The sequence below is a fragment of the Pyrenophora tritici-repentis genome, chromosome 2 (assembly GCF_003171515.1).
Source record: "Pyrenophora tritici-repentis strain M4 chromosome 2, whole genome shotgun sequence".
Classification (NCBI taxonomy): domain Eukaryota; kingdom Fungi; phylum Ascomycota; class Dothideomycetes; order Pleosporales; family Pleosporaceae; genus Pyrenophora; species Pyrenophora tritici-repentis.
This window is the reverse complement of record NC_089391.1, coordinates 3,436,383-3,458,112: the sequence shown is the minus strand read 5'-3', so window position 1 is coordinate 3,458,112 and position 21,730 is coordinate 3,436,383. Positions and strand designations below refer to the sequence as shown.

Genomic DNA, 21,730 nt, shown 5'->3' with positions numbered 1-21,730 from the left:
TGAGATGCATCGCTTTAAAGTTGCAAAAGTTGGTGGGGTGCGCCGCTCGCCCGTGTGCGCCGCTCGCCCATGGATCATGTTAGGCAGCGTTTGGTTTGTTTAATTTGCTTATAGTCAAGCAAATCAAACAAACTATTCAAACGCGTTTGCTTAATGACAAGTCTGATGACCAGAAAAGCTTGATCTCGAGATCAGGAGTCTACGAGGAGTGTATGGGATTTGGAATATATAAAGTCACATTCTAGATTCAAAGCTTAAGAAATACTTGTACATTCTTGAGTATCAGTGCGAGTTGTAAGCGATCACGAGTTGATTTTCGGTCCAGCAGCTGGTGGGCAGGAGCCCGGCTGCCATACTAACCGTATTAGGCATTGGCCGCAACCATGGACGCTGGACACCTACACAAGAATATCAACCATGTATCGAGGTGCCAAGAGTGAATCTGGCAGGATATAAACTTACTATGCTGATTTCAAGAGTATTGCGATTACCTCCAGCTGTTTTGAGTTCAATATTGTAATTTTAAGATTGGTGTCCCTTTCACTCTTAGATGGTGCCTCACCTTCACCTTCACCTCGCATCCCTGCTGCGGCAAAGGGAGACACAATAGCACTTCTTGGCAGCGTGCAGCTATTCTTTTCACAACAGCACAATATCAGCGATTGCCCACTTGCACACTATATAAGCCACTGTCTTCCTAGTCCTCTTTCTTAAAACTCCTAATACTCATACCACTACTCCCTTTCAAATCTCTCCATAACATCCCAAATCATCGACATGATCTCCTACGAGCGACTCATAGCGCGCCTACCCACTCTCAGGACTATTGCCGACCAGGAATTCCCTGGTGACGAGAATGAAGAGCGCCGACGCCTCGTCTACTTGGCTACCAAGTCCGTCATGATCTCCTCATAAGGCGGCATTGCCGGCGACGAAAGGGTACTGTCGCCCGGTCCGCTCGAACAATGGCTCCATGTCAAGATCAAGGACATCCACGAGTCCTTCGACGGCCCTGTTCAAGAGGAGCAGGCGCCTGCGCCAAAGAAGCGCAAACTGGCGCCCACAGCAGAAGCCGCACCAGAAAGGTGACAGAAAATACGAACCACAGAGGAGCAAGATGTCGCGATGGCTCTTCTCGCTCTCGCTCACCCCCCGGTTGTTGTTTTTACGCAAGACGTCATGGCCACCAGGGACATTGTTCGCGGTCGCAAGACCTACACAGACTTTTCTGAAGTAAACCGCTTCCAAGACTCCAAGGATGCTTTCTTCGCGGGCGTGCAGTATGCATTTGATAACCTTGCCCCTGCCGAGGCTGGTGTTCCAGCACTCACCTGCGTCGAGTTCCACGACTATGTCGACGCGGAACTGGGTACCAAGACAGTGTCGGAGAAGGAGGTTGAGCAGAATCACGCTGAGCTAGGCGCCGACGGGAGCGCGGAGGCTATAACGACTGCTGGCCAGATCGTGGAGATGGCGAATACGGGGCATATTGGAATGGTGGGAGATGTTGGACGATCGGCTGCCCAAGTTGTCGGCAGAAGCTTCTGGAAGGTCATTTGAGGACCGGATAGAGGATTATGGGGGGTTACATGGTCTAATTACTTGGGTTTGAGCTTGGATTGCGAGATTGTATACGGCATGGCGGGGCTATAATTGGTGGTGTAGAGCATGGATACTCATTGGCGTTGAATAACCGGGAAGAAGGATTTTAGTGTTTTCCAGTGGCTACTGTACATAACAATGTGAAAAGCCTATGCGATATCAAGCTTTCATGACTCTTTGGGATGATCGTATGCATGCCAGTTTTCAATACAGAGCGCAGTCCTTCGATGTCGCTTAGACTACTCATTCCAGAGAACCCTTCCAATTCTAGCATCGTCGTCCCAATCGGGCACACATTCGCGGTTATCCGCGGCCCAAAACATCAATCACTATCCCATAATCGTCAATCATATCTTACTACAAACCTATTATTTTCCATCACGCGGTGACACTGACGGTGATAAACACCAGCCCCACTTTCCTTCCCCCAATCATCTGTACGCCGTATCAGCATCCTTATCTGTCACCTTATCTGTCGGCGCAAACCCGCCGCACCACGTCGCACATATTCTCCTCAGACCACCGAATATCACATAATTCGATTGCTCGCTCGTAACCGAAAGAGTATATATATCTGGCGACGCAGTTCGAACCGCGTGCGCATCTAGAGGACTGTTTCATTGCGCGCGCGAAGCTACCTATCATGGATCACCACTACCATCAACCAATTTGGCCATTGCTTGAGGGCGCGTATGACTATACAATGAATGTTATCGGCGAGGCTTGGTCGATGATGTGGAAGACGGTGGAGCAGCCGAGGGTGCAGCCGGTGAGGGAAAGGGCGGCGCAGAGCTTGCAGCAAGAGCAGACGATTAAAGCGACGTTTGATCATGGCATACCGACGGTGGATTGCATGGTTAGAGATGCGAAGGATGCCTGATGGGCGCTTCGCAGAACCACAGAAAAAGAGAAGGAACGACACTTACGCGTGGGTACTGCAAGATGGCTATGGGCGATGAGCCGATGCTGACGTAATAATAGGAGCGCGGGGACTGCGGAAGGCACGTTCTCTCAGCGATTACCGCAAACTACAGCTTGAAGAGCTGGCTTTACACTATCTGTGAGTGCTTAGAAGATCGTTTGCAAAGGATGACCCATGTATTGACTCGTTCCATAGGAGACTGACGACGATCTTGGCTATGAGGCTCTTATTCTGGAGCGTGAGGCGGCAACCACCAACGAAGCTGTAATGCGGGAAGTTACCTAGTCATTATATGGTATTTACATTCCATGGTAACGTGTGTATACATGCCGGCTCCGATATATACTCATGGAACACATTGAGGATAGAGCCTCTGTATCTTTCCACGCCCCAATAGATAAATTTGGAACCCGTGCTATGGTGCATGTAAGCCAGGCCAATTGCTGTGTAGATCCGAAGAGATGAGCATATATCAGCTGCAGAAGACAGCTTTATGCTGCTCATATCGCTGTGTCACATACGGTAACCCCAAAGATCATGTGTTATCTCGGCTTCACGCCTTGAGGGTCTGCGTAAGCGATGCTAGCACGTGACCCCCTTCCAAGTGAAGGTAAAGGCAAGGGCAACAGGGCGGTGCCCTGATGTTGATGTTGATTATGGTTTAACGCCCTATCTGTAACCTCCCATAGGGTATTCGGGCGGGTCCCGCCGTGGTCTTATAGTGCTGTCGCACTTGCCTCGTGGAACCTATTCCTAGGTGTTTTGTATCTAAGGGGAGTGATGTCCTGCCTATATACATGTTCGTGAAAAGGACTCCCGCCATTTGAAGCCGTTTTCCTACAATATTCTAGTATTTCGTGGCTTGCGCCTTTGATCGATGCAGTACAGTAACTGCTTTTTAGAGAGAGAAACGAAAAAGTAACAAGAGGCAATTTGAGATATAATAAAAGGTTTGAGAGAGAGCGTGTGGGTTGTGGCATCTATGCGGCGTTTTGCCGCGAATCCTACACTGAATAATGCCAAGGAATTCAGCGGGTCTTTGTGAAATTCAAAAATAGAAATCACTCGTCATAGAAGGAGTTCGTTACCTTCACGAAGGTCTCGAACTCTTGTGGCTGGTCTATTAATTGCGCGAGGTACGCTAGGCCTTCCTGTCTTGTGCGAGGGGGCACGATGGGGCGTAGAGGCCACTTCTTGAAGTGTGTTGTGGCTCTCTTGCAGAACACTAGGTGTTCTGGCGTCTTGGGCCTGCCGCATAGGCATTTCGAGGTATCCTCGTGGTTGAATTTTCGGTGGTACCATTCAAAGTCGCCATGCGTTGAGCGTATCATAAGGACTTTCGCGAGTATCCTTCGGGGTAGCCATAGCGCTGCGGGCGTGCGCCTAGTATCGTATGGCAGCTGCCATTGCGTGTACCATGCTGATAGCCTACTGCTCTTATCCTTCCACCAAGTGTCCCTTGTATGTTCGAGGAGGCGGCGGCCTACTGTTCGTATACCGGATCTTGTGGGGGAGGCGGCCATGCCGTATGGCTGGTGCGGGTCTTTGGCCTCGTTGTCAGCCAGCTGGTCGGCGAGTTCGTTTCCAACAATCTTCATGTGTCCCGGCGCCCACCGCGTTTTCACGCTGTAGGCCTCCATAGCTCCATGAATTTGGAGGAACGCCCATTGGGAGGAGGCAGGGGCGGCTCCGCGTATGCCCCATATTACCGAAGTGCTGTCTATGCAGAGTACGATCTCCCTCTGGCTAGGCAGTGAGAGTTGTAGTGCGTGTTTGAGTCCTCTGCACGCGCCTATAGCCTCCGCATCGAAGACGTGGCTAAGGGCATTTAGTGAGCCTTGTCCAGTCGCCACGGCGGCCTGGCCCTGGTATATAGCGTACCCGTAAGTGACCACCCTTGTACCGTTGATTTGTTGTTCAGACCCGTCTGAGAAGACAGTGATTGTCTCTTGTCCAAGAGACTCCCACCAGATGGTGAAATTCTGGGCAGCAATGTCCTTTCCTTGCCCTTGCGTTGGGTCCTGCCTCGACCCGTATGAAAAGTGAGGGCTGGCTAGGACGTTTCGGGGTGTGGCGGGTAGCAGTTGTGCTACGCGCTGAACCTTCGATCTTGGTATCCGTCGGTTGCCCGCTGCGCGTCCTCGTATGACTAGTGGCAGTGTAGTTCTATTAGTAAGTGGGTGCTTGTCGTCTATCGTGCGTAGGTGAACCGCAAAGCGGAGCTTAGCCTCCTCCAGCGCCACCTGTGCCGACGGCATCGCAGCTTCTCTTAGCAGTACTGCGTTTGGTGTTGTCCTCCACGCAGGGAGGATTGCCTTCGTGGCTGCTACTAGTGCCTGATCTATCGTGGTTAGGTGCCAGCCTACCCTAGTGCTGACCGTGGGTTTACGGGAAACCCTTGCAATTCGTGGGTTCTTCGTCCTGCCCTCGTACCATGTTTCGGCTCCGTATAGTAGTATGGGCAGGATACATGTTATGGCTGCCTTGCGTAGCGATCCTGCTGGAGGGCCGTGGGCTGTGTTGGCGAGGCTCCGGAGGTGGTTCGCTACTTTCCTGGCTTGCGCCGCCCTTTCCGCGACGTGCTTCTTGAAAGTTAGTCTCCTATCAAACCACACCCCAAGCCAGCGCAGCGCTGTCTGGCTTCCCCCCTGCGCAGGGGCTATAGGGTGAATTGTTTGATCTTCCAATTGGATTGGCGGCGCATGTAGTCCTTTCTGGCGCGTGAGGTGGATCAGCTCCCGTTTCTCTGGTGCAAACGTGATCTTGTTCGCAGCTCCCCATTCATTGATAGATTTGAGGTCCTCTGCTAGCAGTGCGACGTTCTCGTCTAAAGAGTGGGAGACCCGGTATAGGTTGATGTCGTCGGCATACCCGAACCGGAGTTTTCGGTCCTGGTTGAGTAGTTCAGCTAGGTATAGGGTGTATAGGACCGGTGATAGCGGCGATCCCTGCGGGGTGCCGCAGGCCACTCGATGTACAGGTGTAGTGACATTGCCTAGGCGTACTCGCACCCTCCTTTCCGACAGGAAGTTCTGGATAAATTTCCGGAGTAGGGGTGGCCACCCTTGTTGCCGCATTCGGTGTAGTAGCCTGTTTTTCAGTAGCGCGTCAAACGCCCCTTGGACGTCTAACGTGAGCATAGAGACATGCTCGTGTCTTGACCAAGCCATCTCCACGTCGTGTGTGAATGCGGTCGCCAGGTCCATCGCAGAGCGTTTTGGCAGCGCTCCACCGTGCTGTGGGCTTAGGATGTCAAAAGCCATAGCTGTGTGTGCTATGCGCCTTGCTATGATACGCTCGAGTCCCTTCCCTAGACAGGACGATAGGGCAATTGGTCTCATTGATCTGGGTGAGGACTTATCCTTCTTCCCGACTTTGGGTATCATGGCCACTTCTACCGTCTTCCAGGCGGCTGGGTAGTGGCCTTGTTCCATGCACGCCCGGTAGATGCCTAGCACTAGGTGTCTAATGTGTTCCCAGCATGCCTTTAGGAGTCGGACGGTCACCTGATCGGGTCCTGGGGAGGTGCTAGATACTCCAATCACGTAGCGTTCAGTCTCCTCCATCGATATGTATGTGTCCCATGGTAGTGGCGTGGTTTGCGGGTCGTTGTCAAGAGGCGGTGGTTCTAGGAGGTCGTCCTCCGCCGAAAAACGGTCGAGGATTGCCTCTCTAAGTGCCTCAGCTTTCTCGAGTGGTGCTGTGATTGTCCTACCTTCGATTACAAGTGGGGTGTCCCGTTGGTCGAATGATAGTTTATGCCAGCCTACTAGCTTGTATAGATCTTTGTCGTTATTACAGCCGTCTATGCGCTGCTGCCAGTACGTTCTCTTGGCTTTTCGTACCGTAGCTAGGAACGCACGGGTGGCTTCTGAGGGGGATTGGCCATAGTCCGACTTTTCCTGGATATGCCGCTTATACGCCACTCTACAGTCCTCTGTCCACCATGGGGCGGAGTGGCCTTTTTCTCTATTTGGTGTTCCCGCCGCGTGCATTGCATCTCCTATAGCTTGGGTGATTCTAGCTATGCTTGCGTCGATTACGTCCGCTGGGGCGCTATTGCTAATTGGCTGTACGCCTACTGTGTAGAGTTGAACTAGCCCGGCAAACCTATCTATGTTTCTCTCGTGGACCCGGTAGTGATGCTGTTCTAGCACCGCTCTCCCTCGGCTTGGAAGGACAGTCACTAGGGTGAAATGGTCTGACCCTGTATACATATCTTCGCGGACTGTCGTTCTAGCGAAGGGTATATTTGAGAAGGATACGTCTAGCACGTGTCCCGCCCGATGTGTTGGGTTACCTGCCTCGCCGATGTAGGGTATGTCGTTCTGAGTGGCCCAGCGGGCGATCTCTGCCCCCCTATTGGCCGACGTGGAGCCGGGCTCAAAAAGTTCATGGCGGGCGTTTAAGTCACCCCCTACAAGGCAGTTACGGGGTGGCGTTAAAGCTGTGAGGTATTGAAATGTCGAGTCATTCTGTGGCTGCCTATAAACATTCAATATGCGGTAGCCGTTGGCCTCGATCCATAGCACATCCCGGCTGATGCGTGGGTGTATAAGAGTAGCCCTTATATTTGGGCTCTTACGGGTATAGGTGAGCACCCGTGGTCGGTCAGTTCCCCACGTTGTGGGGTTGTTCCAGCTTATCACTGGCGATATCATATGGAATCCTGGGTGTGTAGAGGTCCGGGTTCCAGTGAGAGTAAAGGGTTCTTGGATGCATACTATGTCTATGTCTGCTTCCCATGCACGTTCTAAGGCTGTAATGTGGCAAGGCGAGCTTCTGGCCACATTCACCCAGCATACCTGCATTTGTCTGTGTCGGTGTGGCGTGGTTTCGCCGGGTGAATTTGCGGGTTGTGCCCTCATTACGCACTAGATCCGAGGCTCATTTCAGTGTCAGCGTGCTCAGACGATGACGTATTAGGGTCTTGGTCAGCGGTGCTAGGCTGCACGCTTCTAGCAGACATTCGCGCTAGGTTGAGGTCTTGCGTAGTTGCAGCTGTTCTCTTAGACCTCCTAGTCCCTAGGGTGGTTGCGGGCTCTCTAACAGTGGCTGTGTTTAGGTTGTTTACGTCTTGTCGGCTTCTTTTACTTGCGTCCGTAGGTGTTCCCACAGGCTCAGTAGTATTAGCTATGTCGCCGTCCGTGATTTCAATGGAGGTTTCGACCGTGCTGCCTGTCTGTCTTCCTCTAGCTGGCTGCATTGCCTCAGAAGCACGGTCACCCGCCTCCCTAATGACTTTTAGTTCCCCCTTTGTGGGTTGGATGAGTCGGCCGTTCGCCCTCGTTGGGGCTGCTGGGCACTTGTCGTGGGTTGCTGGAAATGGGCCGTGGCAGTTGGCGCACTTTGGTGTGTCTTTGCATTGTTCTCCGTGTGGTCCCTGGTGAGTTGCCGTTGTTTTGCTGCATGTCGTGCAGCGGGCTGGCCTTGTGCAGCGGCTGGTTTTGCAGTACCCTAGGCAGCCTGGGTCGTGCAGCATTGCAGGTGAGTTCTTCTTTATCTCGTGCGCGTAGTCGCCCGTCCCAAATAGGCGAAACGATCGTACGGGTCTGGTGAAAGATATAATCCAGGTTGTCCTTCTCTCCGTGGGTCCATGTCTGGAGGGCCGGCAGCTCGCCGGTTCGATCCCTGTCTGGGACAGAGCTTCGCTGACTATATCGTCTATTGTGGTGGGTATACTTTCCCCTGTGATAGTGCGGTATGAGCTTTCTACGCCCTGGACTGCATAGTTCACCCATCGTTCAGGTAGTCTTGCGCTCTCGCCCTCTACCGCTCGGATCATGAGTTCGCGATTCTCCTGCCCCATAAGCAGGGCCTTGATTTTGTCGTTGCGGGGCGTAATCGCCCAGCCAGTCTTGATATGTTTTGCCGTAGGTATGTCGGAGGGGGTAATTTCCTTAATCGCCTTTACAATAGCCATGCGGGCCGCAAATGGTGATGCCCGTTGGAGCCGAGCCTCCGCTCCAACCGCTATAAGGATACGGTTGTCAGTGTTTAGAGGTCGCCTAGGAGTTTGAGCTAGCTGCTTTGGGGCAGCCGTGGCCGCTTTCGTCGTAGCGGCCCCCTTGCTGGGGGGTTGGATTTTTCAGGGTCCTAGCTACGTCCGCCCAGGAGCGGTGCGTAGTGTCAGAGTCGCTCCCTGAGTTTGGGGGCGTGATTAGGGGCGTGATTAGGGAGGTGTTAATAGCCCTTAGCACCTTCTGTTGAAGGTCCTTAGCCACACGGGCTCCGTCTGGGTCGGTGTACTTCCCAAGGCATCTGTCGACAGCTGTCGCTAGATCCGTTATGATGGAGTGGTGGAGGTTTGTAGCTTTTTGGGCTGCCTGAATCCGCTGGCGGACCGCTTCAGAGACAGCTTGATTGTAGGAGGTGGGCGCAGTGCTACCGATAGAAGGTTCAGCACGAGTATGTGCTCGCTGCCTCCTCTTGTTGCCGCGCAGGTCAGTATTAATAGGGCTCTCAGGCTCCTCTGATCGTGTATGGGGGGGTTGGGCACTCCGTGGCGCCCTCTCTGGAGTTTCTACATTAGCCATTCTAACCACCTCCGCGAGAGCAGAAAGCGGTTATTTAGCTGAGGTAGTTACAGGCCGCCGTGCCGTTAAAATGATGTAAAAATCGTATAATTTTATAAGGGTCCCAAATTCCTTAAAAGTTGGTGTTCGGTGTGGGGCGGTGCCCTGAGAAGGTGCTGGAGGCTACAAAACGCTTTAGTGAGTCCCGCTGTAAACATCATCTTTCTGACTCTTCCATCCATATCTACAATTATTACCATGGCTAACCACACTCCTACCGCTGCGGCGATCGAACGTCGGCTCTCTCAAATCCAGCAAGCTCTCGAAGATGTTAAGACTCAATTCGAAACCTTCGTTACTAAAATCGACAAGGTCCAAAGTGACTTGCACCTACACCGAGCTCAGACTAAGAAGCAAATGACCAGCATTAGGGCATTCACCCGCAACTACAACATGCGCTTAGTCAACTCGCAAGTGAGCGACGGAGATGCACAACTGGGACATCTATACGACCACAATACCAACAGACCGATATCCAATCTTCCGCTTACTGCCAACGATTATCGTCAACTAGATCGTAAGTGCTCACACATATGACCGTTTCGTTTCATCGTATGCGACATAACGAACGGCAACTCCGACTATCAACGTACTCATAGAGTATTGAAGATAGACACAAGTTGTAACGTTGCCACACAGTATCTTCATGTGATCGCATCGCTCTCTCTTTGGGTTATATTCTGGCGCCATTCCCTTCATTAAGGACCCGGCAAAACTTTCTCCTCTTGCAATCTGGATTCGGTGGAACAGTACAATGAGATAACATACAAGAGCTCAATTATGTTTGCAGCGTCTGGTAAGATGGAGGATTGCGAAGGAGTACCAGAGGCAGGATGGATGAGTGAAACCATATGAGGGGTACCGTAGCAGCGCATTGATAGCAGGGATACCGTAATCGCGTAATGATAGCAGACGTATTGTAGCAGAATCAATGGTAATGGTCAAATGTGTGCGCAACGAAAGCTAGCCTCTCGTGAATGGTAACATGTAGTCGCCGAAGACGCCGAAGAGCCCGATTAACAGATTGAGGAGCGTCTTGCGACCTATTCCATCCTTTTGGACGTCAATGAAATTTTCATCGCCGAATAATACCGACAAGTTATTTCCGGTACTCGTATGCAGCCTTCTGTTTGCGCGACACGCCTTAGTAGAGGGGGTGGCATCTGGTGATGCATGTTGGATGTATGGCAATGAGATATCGCTCACCCCCAAGGTCATGCATGCTATTAGACATAATGAAGAAGATTAAGAATGTGTTGACAGAAAAAGCACAACAATGACGAAGATGATGAGGACATGGGTGATCATGAAAGACCCAATAACGATAATGACGATTATCTACCAGGATACAGACAGCGATCTTATGCAGGGGATATCTAATGCTATGCGGGCTCCAAAGACGATACGGACTAGACTAGAAATTGACCACATGCCTGCATAGGTTCCGGTCAGGGCGCGGCGCTAGGGGCAAGAGTACACACGTGCGAAGCCATCTGCGCCTGAAACATCAGCACCAGTAGAAGCCACCATGCTCCTCGTATGCATAGTGAAGTGGCTAGTGACGGTACAGATGGCCGGATGGCTAGACGGTGTGTCCGGCGTAGTCGCTTCTCCCCGCAACCCGCACGACCTCTTGCCCGATGCGGGTCTTCTAAACCCCGGCGCAAAGCTTGGCGTGCAGATCCCGACCGGCCTCTTTGCGAACCGCCTCGTCTTTCTATCACTACTGCTGTAGCTTCGTCACCTGCATGCCAGGCTTCAGCTATTACCCAATTGCAAACCCCGCACAATGGATTCGTTGTTGCCAAGCGTTGTCACGAAACTTTCGGATGTCGCTAGCCGTTGTGAACTATATTGACTTTCAGCGCGACTGAGGCTGTGCAGTCTGCCATGAGATGATAGTTATTCAATTTTCATCTAGCTCATCTTGTACAGACATAATACACATATTACAGGTCAGCTCACTATTAGCTAAGAATATCGTATAGCAAGCGCGTTATGATATCAAGGATGCGGCGGTGAGTGCTACCTTATCGGGGAGTTTCCTCGCCAAGACCTCTCGCCCGAAATCCGCGGCTCGTCGATCAAATGCTCCAAGCACAGCGCATGACAAGTCCGCCAGAGTCAATGTTAGGAAGGGCCCACTGTAAAGAACCCGTTGGTTCCTTTAAAACAAATCGTGGTGGCGCCCTCAGGGTTCTCACAAATATTTCTCGTCGTCATTGCTTTGCGTCCCAAACGTAACCGGTTTGCTACGACACTGACGGACCTTTCTCAACCACGACACTGTTTGTTGTTACACTACTTGCTAAGTGCTTTGCATGATATTGTGAGATACGTAGGCGTGTTGACCTTCGACGCCAGCTGGAGCTAGGACCCAATCCGACGACTTATAATGAAGTTCCTGCCTACTTTCGCGGAGAACAGCGACGCACGGGCGGCGTCCCTTGCGAACATAGCCCATGATACAATCGGAGAAACATACATCGAAGAAGACCCATCAGTGTTAGAATGGTTTCGCGATCTCGTACCGACATCACAAGGCGTAGCCGACTATGCCCGTGGACTATTTCCCAGCGCCCGTTGGATAAGAAGATACAACGTTCACTGGCTAGCTGGTGACGCCATTGCTGGTAGGTGCCGCTGATAAGAGACGAGGCTGTTTCTTCATACTGACATGAGTAAGGTATCACCGTCGGGCTTGTTGTCGTTCCCCAGGGCATGGCATATGCATCGCTGGCTCAATTGACTCCTGCCTTCGGCTTATACACATCCTTCACTGGCGCATGTCTGTATTGGATCTTTGGAACATCGCGAGATATCGTGATAGGTGTAAGTATAACCTCCTTCTGTAACAATCTCAAGCTAATCCACACTAGACTACCGCCGTGGGGTCACTTCTAATCGGTAGCGCTGTCAGCAACATCCAAGCGACACATCCCGGAGTCTACCAGGCGGAAGAAATTGCACGTGCGCTTAGTTTCCTCGCCGGCGCTATCATCTTCGGCTTTGGTATACTACGCCTAGGGTTCATTATCGAGTTCATCCCATACATCCCAATTTCCGCTTTCGTCACATCAGCCAGCATCACCATCATATCAACACAACTGCCGACCGTCTTCGGCATCACAGGCATCAACACGCGCGAGCCACCGTACAAAGTATATGTCAACTTCCTAAGAGGTTTACCTAGGGCGAAACTCGATGCAGCTATCGGCATCACATCCATCGTGCTCTTGTATGCGATCAAGACATTTTGCGCCAAGATGGAAGTACGACAACCACAGAAGAAGAAGATGTGGTCTCTAATCTCCTCGCTGCGCCTCACCTTTACCATCTTGCTCTATACCCTTGTCAGCTTCCTAGTACATCGTACGACTGAGAACGGTCACGAGAAGTTCAGAATTGTCGGACGCATTGAGAAAGGTTTCAGCCACGCTGGCGTGCCACCAATGGATCTCAAGTTGTTCGGCCTTGTAGCCACCGAGCTTCCTGCCATCATCATCATTCTCATTGTAGAGCACATGGCCATTGCCAAGAACTTCGGTCGAAAAAACAATTACACTGTTGTTCCTTCACAAGAGATGATTGCGCAAGGCGCTGCCAATATACTCAGTCCTTTTGTGGGTGGTTATGTTTGTACAGGATCTTTTGGTGCTTCAGCTGTTCTTTCCAAAGCAGCCGTACGTACTCCGCTCTCGGGTGCATTCAGTGCTGTAGTACTCGTACTAGCGTTGTATGCTCTTACAAAGGTCTTCTACTTCATCCCCAAGGCGGCATTGGCAGGTCTCATCATACACTCTACCATCGATCTCATCAAGGGACCAACAGATTTGTATAAATACTACCAGCTATCCCCGTTTGAGCTTTTCATCTGGGTATGTGGTGTCATCATCGCCTTCTTCACCAACCTGGAGAAGGCCATCTACATCACAGTGGGCCTGTCATTTGGAATGCTTCTTTTCCGAATGGCGAAGAGCTCAGGTAGGTTCGGTGGCGCTGTTGGGGTAACTCGCATCGTAAGAGAGAATTACTCTTCGAACGTATCGGTTTCGTCTTCAACCACAAGACTGCCGACGGGAACCGGAGATGCTCAGACTAAGAGTTACGAACAATTACCAGACACACGGCAGGTTTACCTTCCTTACAGCGCAACGGACAACCATAACCCAAGCATCGACGTCGAACCCGCATATCCTGGCGTCTTCATCTACCGGTTCAGCGAAAACTTCAATTACATCAACCAAGCCTTTCATGTCGACTACCTGACATCATACATAACGACACATACACGCCGGACCCAAGCTGACGATGGTATCCGTGCAAGCGACCGCCTGTGGTGCGATGCGCCGCCAACTGCAAAGTCGATCGAAGAGTCGTCATCCTTGCCTGTTCTCCGCGCTGTTGTTCTGGACTTCTCGACAGTCAACGTCCTCGACATAACAAGCATAGACGGTCTGAAAGGTCTACGCGACACACTAGATCGACACGCAGCGCCCGGAGTAGTGGAATGGCACTTTGCAGGCGTACACAACCGATGGACACGCAAGGCCCTCGCCTTCGCTGGATTCGGCTTTCCCGCCCTCTCAGATGCAAACGAAACAGGAAACTGGTGTCCCGCCTACACCGTCACCACAAGCCTCGCCGGCGCAACCGAGGACGAGCGAAAAGACAAGGACGCCGCGCAGCTGCAACTGCAGAAACAAGATTTGGAGTCTGGCAAGCCACAGACAGAAGTGAATATCTCACGATTCCAGTCCTCGCCACAGTCAAACGAAAAGAGGCGATTCAATCCGGTGTTTGGAATTGATCGACCGTTCTTTCACCTTGATCTACACGATGCTGTGGATACGGCTGTTCGAGATGCGAAACATGCGGATTGGTGTGAGACAAGAACGGCGTGTTCGTCGGCTAGCTTGTCCTCTGAGGAAACTGGAGAGGCGTAGTAACGTTGTGTTGTTATTTCATTACGAGTTTAAAACTAATGTATGCATACCAGGCGTTTGGGCACATTAGGCATTCGCGGATGGCGTCGCATTAGGCATCAGTGTTGTTGTGCTGATACCTAAAAACTTTGTATTATAGAATGCATTCCTTTACCCCAGATTATTAGTTGAACAATGGATACGCTCCTACAAATCTTGCCACGTACGTGTGTGAAATCTGTCTTCAAATGTTGTATTCACTCCACGTGTATGTCACATGATGAGGTGACAGTGCTTAAGCACGGGCCTTGTGTATATAGGTACTCCGCCGGGTATTGCTAATTTCGGTAGACTTACACAATACGTTAACTTTCCACCCAAGCATGTTGCAGTGTGCAATCCAGCTGTTCGTACCCAACGCATCAGGCTGCTAAGTCCCTCTTTCTACATTCTATTAAAGCTGTGTGCTCATCCTTTTCTCACTCAGTCACCCCATTCAGATAACACAACCACTTCAGCTCCACACTATGCCGCCTGCTCCCCCATCCGAAATCAGCAGCCCCGGTTACAACGCGGTGCGGATCAGAAAGATATTGGACTTGATGTCTGTTTCCGACCAGATTCGAGACAGTGGTGGAGAGGATGAAGGTAAACAGCAATCGCAGGCAGATAAAAGCGCCAGGCTAAATGAGGTGGAAGACAAGATCAAAAGTCTAATCGACGAGATGAACAATGACCAGGTTGTCGAATATCTAGTAGAGCTGGCAAATGATGCAGATAAGCGGATTCTCCAGAAGAAAGAGTGAGTTCAAGGAAAACGGCAGCGGAACTTAGTTCTGAAGATACTGATTCCCAACCAGTAAGAAGAAGCACCCATTCTGCGCCTCGATCATCACGCTTTTGCGTCTGGGAAGACTTTCTAATCTTATTTTCCCTTGTAAAACGCATGCTATAGGTCATCTTCGACATCCCCATAAATAGTATATACTCCTCCATGTCCTCTTCCGCTTCCTCCATCATACCCTTACGCTTCCAAGTTTCCATCGAGCAGGTGAATTCATGATGTACGCTCGCCTCCACACACCTCGCCATCTTCACAACATCTCCCCTCACTTTATACTCGAACTCGCCTATATACAGCGCCCGTAACATCACAACCGCGCCATCCTGGAAAGATTTGCACGCAGGCTGCTTCTGCAACCGAAGAATCGACGCCCAGGATTCGCAAGCGCGGGATTTTCAGGACTAGGGTTTGTACGTAGAAGTGGGAGAGCGCAGGCCCGTTGTAGCCGAGTTTTGGTTTCCGCGAGATGGAGAGTAGGTATTCGCGGACGTATTGTACACCGAGGGCGAAGGCAGCTCTGGGGGTTATGCAGTTGTTGAATGGGGGCCAGAGCGGGGTTGTCATGTCTAGCCCGTTGAAAAGGGCGCGAGGACTATTAGACATGTTGGGTGATAGGTGGACGGTTGATTGATAGGGATTTGAGGAGGTGATCTGAGGAGAGTAATAAGAGGCCTGTTTGTCCGCTGTGGATCAGTGTTGGGTTGTAGAGAGGCGCGGGGAATGATCAGGTGGTGCGTACGGGGAGACATTGTGTATGTAGCTAGTGGTCTGACATTATGACATCCTGTCAAATTGCAAGAGTAAACAGTCTACCGAATCTATCGTCATGGCGCAGTTGCTGTCGGATCAGATCAATGTCATTGTCAAAGGCACGTATGGCCGCGAGGAAAACGGAATAGAAAGTGACTACATGATAACATGCCATGCCACCTCCAGGACCAGATATCGTCACTATTGATCTGGCTTTGGCGAGGCGGTGGAAGTGCGGATATACACCTAGAGGGCGCAAGTTGCCCCACTTAAAGGTACTCACATTCACGCTCACTTCCCCGCCTTAGCGCAAATTTGGCTCACTGTGCGGCCGCTTTTGCCCTCGCCACTTTCAGTCGTTCAGCCAGTAAAAGCAGGGCATTTGCCAGCTAGGCAGCATATATAAAGGCTCGATTGCAGCTTCCTGCTCTCTCTTTCTTTCCTCAACTCCTTCGCCCACGGCACGCTGGCCGACCCTGGAGTGTGTCACATTGAGCTTGCTAATTCGGAACCAGCGAGCTAACAGCATGCAAGATGCCCAAGCATCTCTTGTCAGAGCGCCCTGCCTGCGACGAATGCAAGCAGCGGCGAAGGCGCTGCATGCACAGAGCGGCGCCCGTTGACAAGAGATCAGGCAAACGGTCCGTTGCCTGCGACGACTGCAAGAAGCGACACAACCGATGTGAGCATGTGGAGGAGCTCATCGACACATCGGCGTCGTGCGACGGACCGTTTGCTAGTTCACCACCGGCCAGTCAGGTGGCATCAGGCTCGCCCGAAAAGGTATGCGCATCTGATACCTCGACACACACCTCGAGATACGTCACTGACAAACAACAGACACAAGGCATGGAGTTTGGTGCACCCATGTACCACTACTACACTCGCCGCAGCACAAAGGCCAAGGAGCCCATCCAATACCAACCCCAATCCATCGCAGTCACAGTTGCAAAAGCCAAGGAGCCCACTAAATACCGACCCCAACCTGCCGCGGTCACAGTCGCAAAGGCCACCCCCACCAAGGCCACAAGATCTTCCCCTCTCAGCTCCCCTCCCAGCTCACCGTCCACCCATCTCTATTCCACGCCGCCGGCTCAACTCCCCTCATCATCATCAGCCGGCCACGCCTTCCCGCCCTTCCCCTCTGAGTCCGCACGCTCACTCCCGCACTTCTACACTGGCACCACCATAGCCTTGGAGAACATCATGGGCGATCACAAAGACGACCCTGAACTCAGCTTGCTTCAGTTAATCAAAGAACTGGACGATAATGCCCCCACTGTCAAAGATGGGGTTCATCAAGTCATTCTGAGGGGGAACAAGTGGGTCTATCGGGTACTCCGGGAGTTGGTGGCTGAGAATGAGGACGAGGAAGAAGATCAAAACGATGAGTGGATTGATGAAGACAGCGATGAGCAGATGGATGAAGACAGCAATGAGGGTGCTGACGTCGAGATGTGTGTTACATATTTGTCATGGTGGGTTGAGTCAGAGAGGGTAAGGTTGTGTCTTTGATATCAGGAATGATGGGCATGGGGATCGAGATATAGGTTGAAATGGACATTGATGATATGGAGGGGCAGATTTGGATGTACGATATACTTGGCTGCGAGGCAAAGACTGACGATGATATCATTATTTGCCTACAGAAGGATCATACAGATCCCTTACTACTATACTTAGCTTGCTTCACGATACCCATAATGGAAGCTTTTCCTTGCTGAACATGTACCCTTGTCATTGCTTAGTGAGCTGGTTGTTGTCATTCACCCTCTGCTTTGAACATGCGCTGATTTTGGCAAGAGCTCTACCGAACTTTCTCACTCTTACCTCTTACCTTACTGAGGCGGATTTTGTCATCTACCATCCACCATCGCCCATAAAAACAAACGCCCAATATCACCGCGCCGGCACCTCTATCGAACCCATTCATCAACGAACCAAGATCCCCCCCGATCCTCATGCGGGCAAAGTCCGACCCAGGCCAAATTCAGCGTCAAAACCACGAATACGGCCGCACATTCGGTAGTTTAGCGGCGCATGGCCATCAACAGGTCTCACTAAAACTGCTGGCTGGGCGTCAAGATGGCGACGATGGTGAGCACCTGCATGGCGTTCGAGCACTCCGCGCTCGAGGTCGAAGATCTTCATGTAGATGGTGGCGGAGACGACGACGGAGACGGCCGCAGGGACTACCTGCTTGTGGTCGCGGTTCCTGGTGATCGGGCTGCGCTGGAGAGATAGTATAATGGATGCGTGTGCCTGTCCTTCACTGGTGTCGCTACTCAGCTCTTCTTGAACGCTCTAGAGTAAGTAATTGTAGTAAGCATCGAGAGAGAGAGGGAGGGCGCTGAGTCGTCGTTGTATAGATCATGTGTCTGCCTTTACAAGACCAGAGACATGTGTAAGGTGGCCATATTCTTCCTCTTTGGAGGTAAAGGTCATATGGCAGTTGAAATATTAGTATTTAAACGTACATATACACGTACATGCATAATCGAATACGCGTGTAGTTACAAGATCCACCCAGCGATAGCAACTGCCCCTCCTTTCTTCTCATCTCCCGTTTCCGCCATCAACACCAACACCATGCTTCCATTCATTTGGTAGGATTTCGTTCATGATATCACTACATTGTCATTCATTACACTCATCCCATCACCCGTTCGTCCAATCACACCAGCACCAGCATATCCCCTTTAAACTGCCATCTTACTTAGGGTATAAAACAAAACACCTCCCAGCACCCAACCCACCCACTCCCCTTACATATGTATGCCCAGCGTTTTTGCTTTTTTCGTTTCAGCTTTGCAGCTGCCGCTGAGTCGTGGTAAGTGGACGCGACGCGACCGTTTATTTTCATCTCGCGTCTACATTGGCATCGCAAGAAAAGCCACGCGCATTGAGGCGATATGCTGACCCACTCAATTTGCGTTCCAGGTCGATCTGGGCGTTGTGTCTAGAACGAAAAGAACAAGATGAAGAAGGGTGTGAGACTTTTTTCGGCAGGCAGGGGGGTTGAGGCTGCTTTTTCCCATCGTCGTCGAATTGCCGGCCGAGGGGAGGCAAAAGATTGTGGTTCTAAGCCCGATAATGGCAATGATGTTGCGGCTCTCGCTTTCGCTCGAGATCGGCGTCAATCCCGTGTCATCGGGGATGTGTGAAAAATGCCAAGTCCGGGGATCATCGCTTTTTCGTTGATCATTGAAACTAAGGGTGCGCCAGAACTTTCAGGCAGTCATGCTGCCCGGGGGAAAACGGGATGATCACATTAATCGCATTCGGTTCCGTAATCGTGTACTTCGTGAGTATGTGAATTGCTCATCAACTCATCAATTCGTATGTAAAATATCTTCGGCAAGAGTTTGATACTGGCATTTTTCTTCAGTATGTCTGTAATTGGGGCGGCGGGAAGAGCTGGTGACTCTGTTCGATCATCATCTCAATGTTCTTTGCTTCCTTCATCTCAAAGTCGTGCATTAGCTCCATTTGCTGCTGCTGGTTCAGTCCAGACCCTCTCGCATCTTGGCTCCAGGCCGGATTGAGGTAGTCTGCCATTTCGTAGCCTTGGTTCGCCGCGTATGATTCGTTGTAGTAGGGCGATGCCATCGGCATTTGATTGTAGTTGTCCTGAGGAGGCATCGTGAATGTAGGATTCCATTGAGGTAGCTCGGCAAAGGTGGTTGGAAGTGACGTGAACTGCGTTGTTGGTGGATAGTTGTACATGGGGATGTGATTCTCCATGGTTGTCTTGGGGCTCATATCATTGTATGCCATCGGTGATGGTTGTTGAGGCGAAGTTTGCAGATCTGCCTGCTGTGTAGGTTGGGCACTAGAGAAGGGGTTTGTGGCGTTTACATGGCCGTTAGTGAAGTTGAATAATTGTTGATTTTGGTTCGGGAGGTAGCCGAATGGTGCTGCTACCTTCTCCGAAGGCGTGCGCACTGATGCAGTGGATGCGGTGGCGGGGCTGGTGGTTCGCGAGCGATTGACACCATCTACCATGCCGGTCCCAACAGAAGCCGTGTCCGATGGAGAGCTGGCCGAGATGGGAACATCGCCATCCTTGTCGAAGATACGCATGCAAGCAGCAATGAGGTTGTAGTACAGACCAATGGCTGATGCAACACCAGGCCATCGCTCCGAGGCCTGTCTGATTGACTCCATGGCGACGTTGAGATGGCCTTCTACCTCGTCCCGAGTGTGACGGTTCCGCACCTCGGAGTATGACAGGGTCCAGAGCATGGTGTTGATGCACATGAAGATGGCTTGGGTGAAGATCCAGGTGACGTCGACACTTTTGGTTTCAATCTGTTTCATGGTCATGTAGATGTTGTACTGGCACGCATCGAAGCAGCGAATTGCTGCTTGGACCGAAGGTCGAGGAACCTGTGGAGAAGGACGGTACATGAAGACAACCATGGTATTGTATCGCCCGATGAACCTGGATAGTCAGTATGGTACTTTTAACCGTGGTGTCAATCTTACCAGACTTTGTTCAGCCCTGATCCGCCATCCATCTCGGGGCTTGTGTCCCGCCAAGCCTCAATCTTTGCCTGCATTTGGGCAAACCAGGGGTGCTTGTCGTCTTTTGGTTCCGGCTTTTTCTTTTGGTACAGCATCTTGCGTATCTCCAGCTGCAGCAAACGCATCTTGTAAAAGTGTATGCCGATCCATTTCTTGAGGGAGGCTTGGGGCGCAGGGCGTATGGCTTCTCTAGTAATGTAGACATCGTCGACCAGCTCTCCAAACTTGACGTCGATGTGTTCTCGCCGTGTCGCAAAGTGAGCAGGTCTACCCAGGCTGTGCGATAAGCCGTAGTCCATGGTAAGCATGCTCCAGAACATGCGGCGACGCATGTCGACTTCGAGAGGGTCCGCACAACGGCCACCCGGTCCCATACTAATGGTCTTTTCTTCATGCAGGCCCAGAGCTTGGCATAGTCGCACACCGAGCCCGACCACGTAATAGACTGCCGTTCTCGTCGGGGTGAGGAGGGAGTAGCCTGCAACTAGACAGAAACACTGGAGGGTCTTGAGGTTCATTGGCTTTATGGCAGCTTCAAAGTACTTGAGAGCTGCGAGATAGTAGCTGTCGGCAAGACCTGCATACTGAGTGTCCATCTTCTGCAGACTAATAGCAATCACCATACGCAAGCAGTAGTTTTGGTAGGGGTCAGTAGAGCCGTTGTACACATCATCGACGTCTTTGGTAAAGGTGGGTTCGTGGAAGATTGGGTACATGGGATGCACTAGGTGGAGTCAGCACACCTGGCAGACACTGGGGGTAGGTTACGCACCTTTGCAGTAGAATAGCTCAACGAGCAGGTTGGTGAGGTCTCGATTTGGGAGCTCCTCCGCAGCGACATCGCTCACCATGGGGTATATCTTGGACGTGGGCCGCTGGTCTTCCTGGGTAAATGTTTCCCTGATATCCTTTGCTTGTGCGTGAGGAACGATCTCGGAGATGCTCTTGGACTCGGTAAACTGCTTGGCCAGTTGCATCACCAGACGAGTTATGGTGATGCCGCTTGAGGGCCCTAGGAACTTTGACTCGTCTGAATCCTGTACGCGCACCGTGGCAGCTCCGCGCATGACATCTTCTGGGTCCGGCTCGACGTCATCCTTTTCGAGATCAGCCAGCTGCTTCTCGAGCTGGCGCACCTTTTGTTGCAGGTGTACGACATAGTTGCGGGGTATCTTCCTGCCCTTGGTGGGGTCGTAGTATTCGCAATGTGAGTTTGAGCGCTCGCAGGGCCCGCATCGAGGGAGCCCAGGGTCACATCTCGTCTTGCGCTGGTCAAGTCAGCAGATGCATTGCTGGCCAGTGTCTGGTGGAGCTCACCGTCCTGCAGCGACAGCAGGCAGTCAAGGTATGGGCGATGCGACTCTGGCCGGGAGTGGCTTCCTCAGTCGGGTGCGGAGCCCCTTCCGTCTTTGGCTGGGTCGCGGTCGCGACTTCCATGTCTCGTCTCTCAGTGGAGAGAAGACGATGTCGCTGGCTTAGGAGGGTCGGACTGGGATGTGGGGGAGATCGACGCGTGCATCCATGCCCAGAGTCTCAGTCGCAACGGCGAGGCTGAATAGGTCGTAGGATGTGGGATGGTGGATAT

At 51.7% G+C, this 21,730-nt stretch overlaps 14 protein-coding genes across 14 annotated transcripts; 8 read left to right on the top strand and 6 right to left on the bottom strand.

Moving 5' to 3' along the window:
• Positions 1 to 777: 777 nt before the first annotated feature.
• On the top strand, positions 778 to 1,089 carry PtrM4_067660 (uncharacterized protein; the record flags this gene model as incomplete). The annotated part of the gene is made up of 2 exons (XM_001933453.1): positions 778 to 893; positions 939 to 1,089. 2 exons carry the CDS (start codon positions 778 to 780, stop codon positions 1,087 to 1,089), a joined length of 267 nt encoding a protein of 88 aa, XP_001933488.1.
• A 36-nt stretch (positions 1,090 to 1,125) lies between these two features.
• Positions 1,126 to 1,560, top strand: PtrM4_067650 (uncharacterized protein; the record flags this gene model as incomplete). Its single annotated transcript, XM_001933452.2, has 1 exon — positions 1,126 to 1,560. The coding sequence occupies one exon, from the start codon at positions 1,126 to 1,128 to the stop codon at positions 1,558 to 1,560; it is 435 nt and encodes a 144-aa protein (XP_001933487.1).
• A 745-nt stretch (positions 1,561 to 2,305) lies between these two features.
• On the top strand, positions 2,306 to 2,482 carry PtrM4_067640 (uncharacterized protein; the record flags this gene model as incomplete). Its single annotated transcript, XM_001933451.2, has 1 exon — positions 2,306 to 2,482. The coding sequence occupies one exon, from the start codon at positions 2,306 to 2,308 to the stop codon at positions 2,480 to 2,482; it is 177 nt and encodes a 58-aa protein (XP_001933486.2).
• Positions 2,483 to 3,585: 1,103 nt separating this feature from the next.
• Positions 3,586 to 6,519, bottom strand: PtrM4_067630 (uncharacterized protein; the record flags this gene model as incomplete). Its single annotated transcript, XM_066105786.1, has 1 exon — positions 3,586 to 6,519. One exon carries the CDS (start codon positions 6,517 to 6,519, stop codon positions 3,586 to 3,588), a length of 2,934 nt encoding a protein of 977 aa, XP_065964413.1.
• Positions 6,520 to 7,391: 872 nt separating this feature from the next.
• PtrM4_067620 (uncharacterized protein) lies at positions 7,392 to 8,447 on the bottom strand (the record flags this gene model as incomplete). The annotated part of the gene is made up of 1 exon (XM_066105785.1): positions 7,392 to 8,447. One exon carries the CDS (start codon positions 8,445 to 8,447, stop codon positions 7,392 to 7,394), a length of 1,056 nt encoding a protein of 351 aa, XP_065964412.1.
• An 85-nt stretch (positions 8,448 to 8,532) lies between these two features.
• On the bottom strand, positions 8,533 to 9,060 carry PtrM4_067610 (uncharacterized protein; the record flags this gene model as incomplete). Its single annotated transcript, XM_066105784.1, has 1 exon — positions 8,533 to 9,060. The coding sequence occupies one exon, from the start codon at positions 9,058 to 9,060 to the stop codon at positions 8,533 to 8,535; it is 528 nt and encodes a 175-aa protein (XP_065964411.1).
• A 237-nt stretch (positions 9,061 to 9,297) lies between these two features.
• Positions 9,298 to 9,706, top strand: PtrM4_067600 (uncharacterized protein; the record flags this gene model as incomplete). Its single annotated transcript, XM_001933450.1, has 2 exons — positions 9,298 to 9,616; positions 9,699 to 9,706. 2 exons carry the CDS (start codon positions 9,298 to 9,300, stop codon positions 9,704 to 9,706), a joined length of 327 nt encoding a protein of 108 aa, XP_001933485.1.
• A 921-nt stretch (positions 9,707 to 10,627) lies between these two features.
• On the top strand, positions 10,628 to 10,834 carry PtrM4_067590 (uncharacterized protein; the record flags this gene model as incomplete). Its single annotated transcript, XM_001933449.1, has 1 exon — positions 10,628 to 10,834. One exon carries the CDS (start codon positions 10,628 to 10,630, stop codon positions 10,832 to 10,834), a length of 207 nt encoding a protein of 68 aa, XP_001933484.1.
• A 660-nt stretch (positions 10,835 to 11,494) lies between these two features.
• On the top strand, positions 11,495 to 14,045 carry PtrM4_067580 (SUL1, Sulfate permease and related transporter (MFS superfamily); the record flags this gene model as incomplete). The annotated part of the gene is made up of 3 exons (XM_001933448.2): positions 11,495 to 11,732; positions 11,786 to 11,931; positions 11,979 to 14,045. The coding sequence occupies 3 exons, from the start codon at positions 11,495 to 11,497 to the stop codon at positions 14,043 to 14,045; spliced, it is 2,451 nt and encodes an 816-aa protein (XP_001933483.1).
• A 506-nt stretch (positions 14,046 to 14,551) lies between these two features.
• Positions 14,552 to 14,873, top strand: PtrM4_067570 (uncharacterized protein; the record flags this gene model as incomplete). Its single annotated transcript, XM_066105783.1, has 2 exons — positions 14,552 to 14,826; positions 14,867 to 14,873. 2 exons carry the CDS (start codon positions 14,552 to 14,554, stop codon positions 14,871 to 14,873), a joined length of 282 nt encoding a protein of 93 aa, XP_065964410.1.
• Positions 14,874 to 15,138: 265 nt separating this feature from the next.
• On the bottom strand, positions 15,139 to 15,471 carry PtrM4_067560 (uncharacterized protein; the record flags this gene model as incomplete). The annotated part of the gene is made up of 1 exon (XM_001933447.1): positions 15,139 to 15,471. The coding sequence occupies one exon, from the start codon at positions 15,469 to 15,471 to the stop codon at positions 15,139 to 15,141; it is 333 nt and encodes a 110-aa protein (XP_001933482.1).
• Positions 15,472 to 16,152: 681 nt separating this feature from the next.
• On the top strand, positions 16,153 to 17,119 carry PtrM4_067550 (uncharacterized protein; the record flags this gene model as incomplete). Its single annotated transcript, XM_066105782.1, has 3 exons — positions 16,153 to 16,401; positions 16,459 to 17,075; positions 17,113 to 17,119. The coding sequence occupies 3 exons, from the start codon at positions 16,153 to 16,155 to the stop codon at positions 17,117 to 17,119; spliced, it is 873 nt and encodes a 290-aa protein (XP_065964409.1).
• Positions 17,120 to 17,577: 458 nt separating this feature from the next.
• PtrM4_067540 (TT-ORF1 domain containing protein) lies at positions 17,578 to 18,063 on the bottom strand (the record flags this gene model as incomplete). The annotated part of the gene is made up of 2 exons (XM_001933445.1): positions 17,578 to 17,922; positions 18,007 to 18,063. The coding sequence occupies 2 exons, from the start codon at positions 18,061 to 18,063 to the stop codon at positions 17,578 to 17,580; spliced, it is 402 nt and encodes a 133-aa protein (XP_001933480.1).
• A 939-nt stretch (positions 18,064 to 19,002) lies between these two features.
• Positions 19,003 to 21,582, bottom strand: PtrM4_067530 (fungal specific transcription factor domain containing protein; the record flags this gene model as incomplete). The annotated part of the gene is made up of 4 exons (XM_066105781.1): positions 19,003 to 20,062; positions 20,107 to 20,869; positions 20,918 to 21,413; positions 21,463 to 21,582. The coding sequence occupies 4 exons, from the start codon at positions 21,580 to 21,582 to the stop codon at positions 19,003 to 19,005; spliced, it is 2,439 nt and encodes an 812-aa protein (XP_065964408.1).
• Between the last annotated feature and the right edge of the window lie 148 nt (positions 21,583 to 21,730).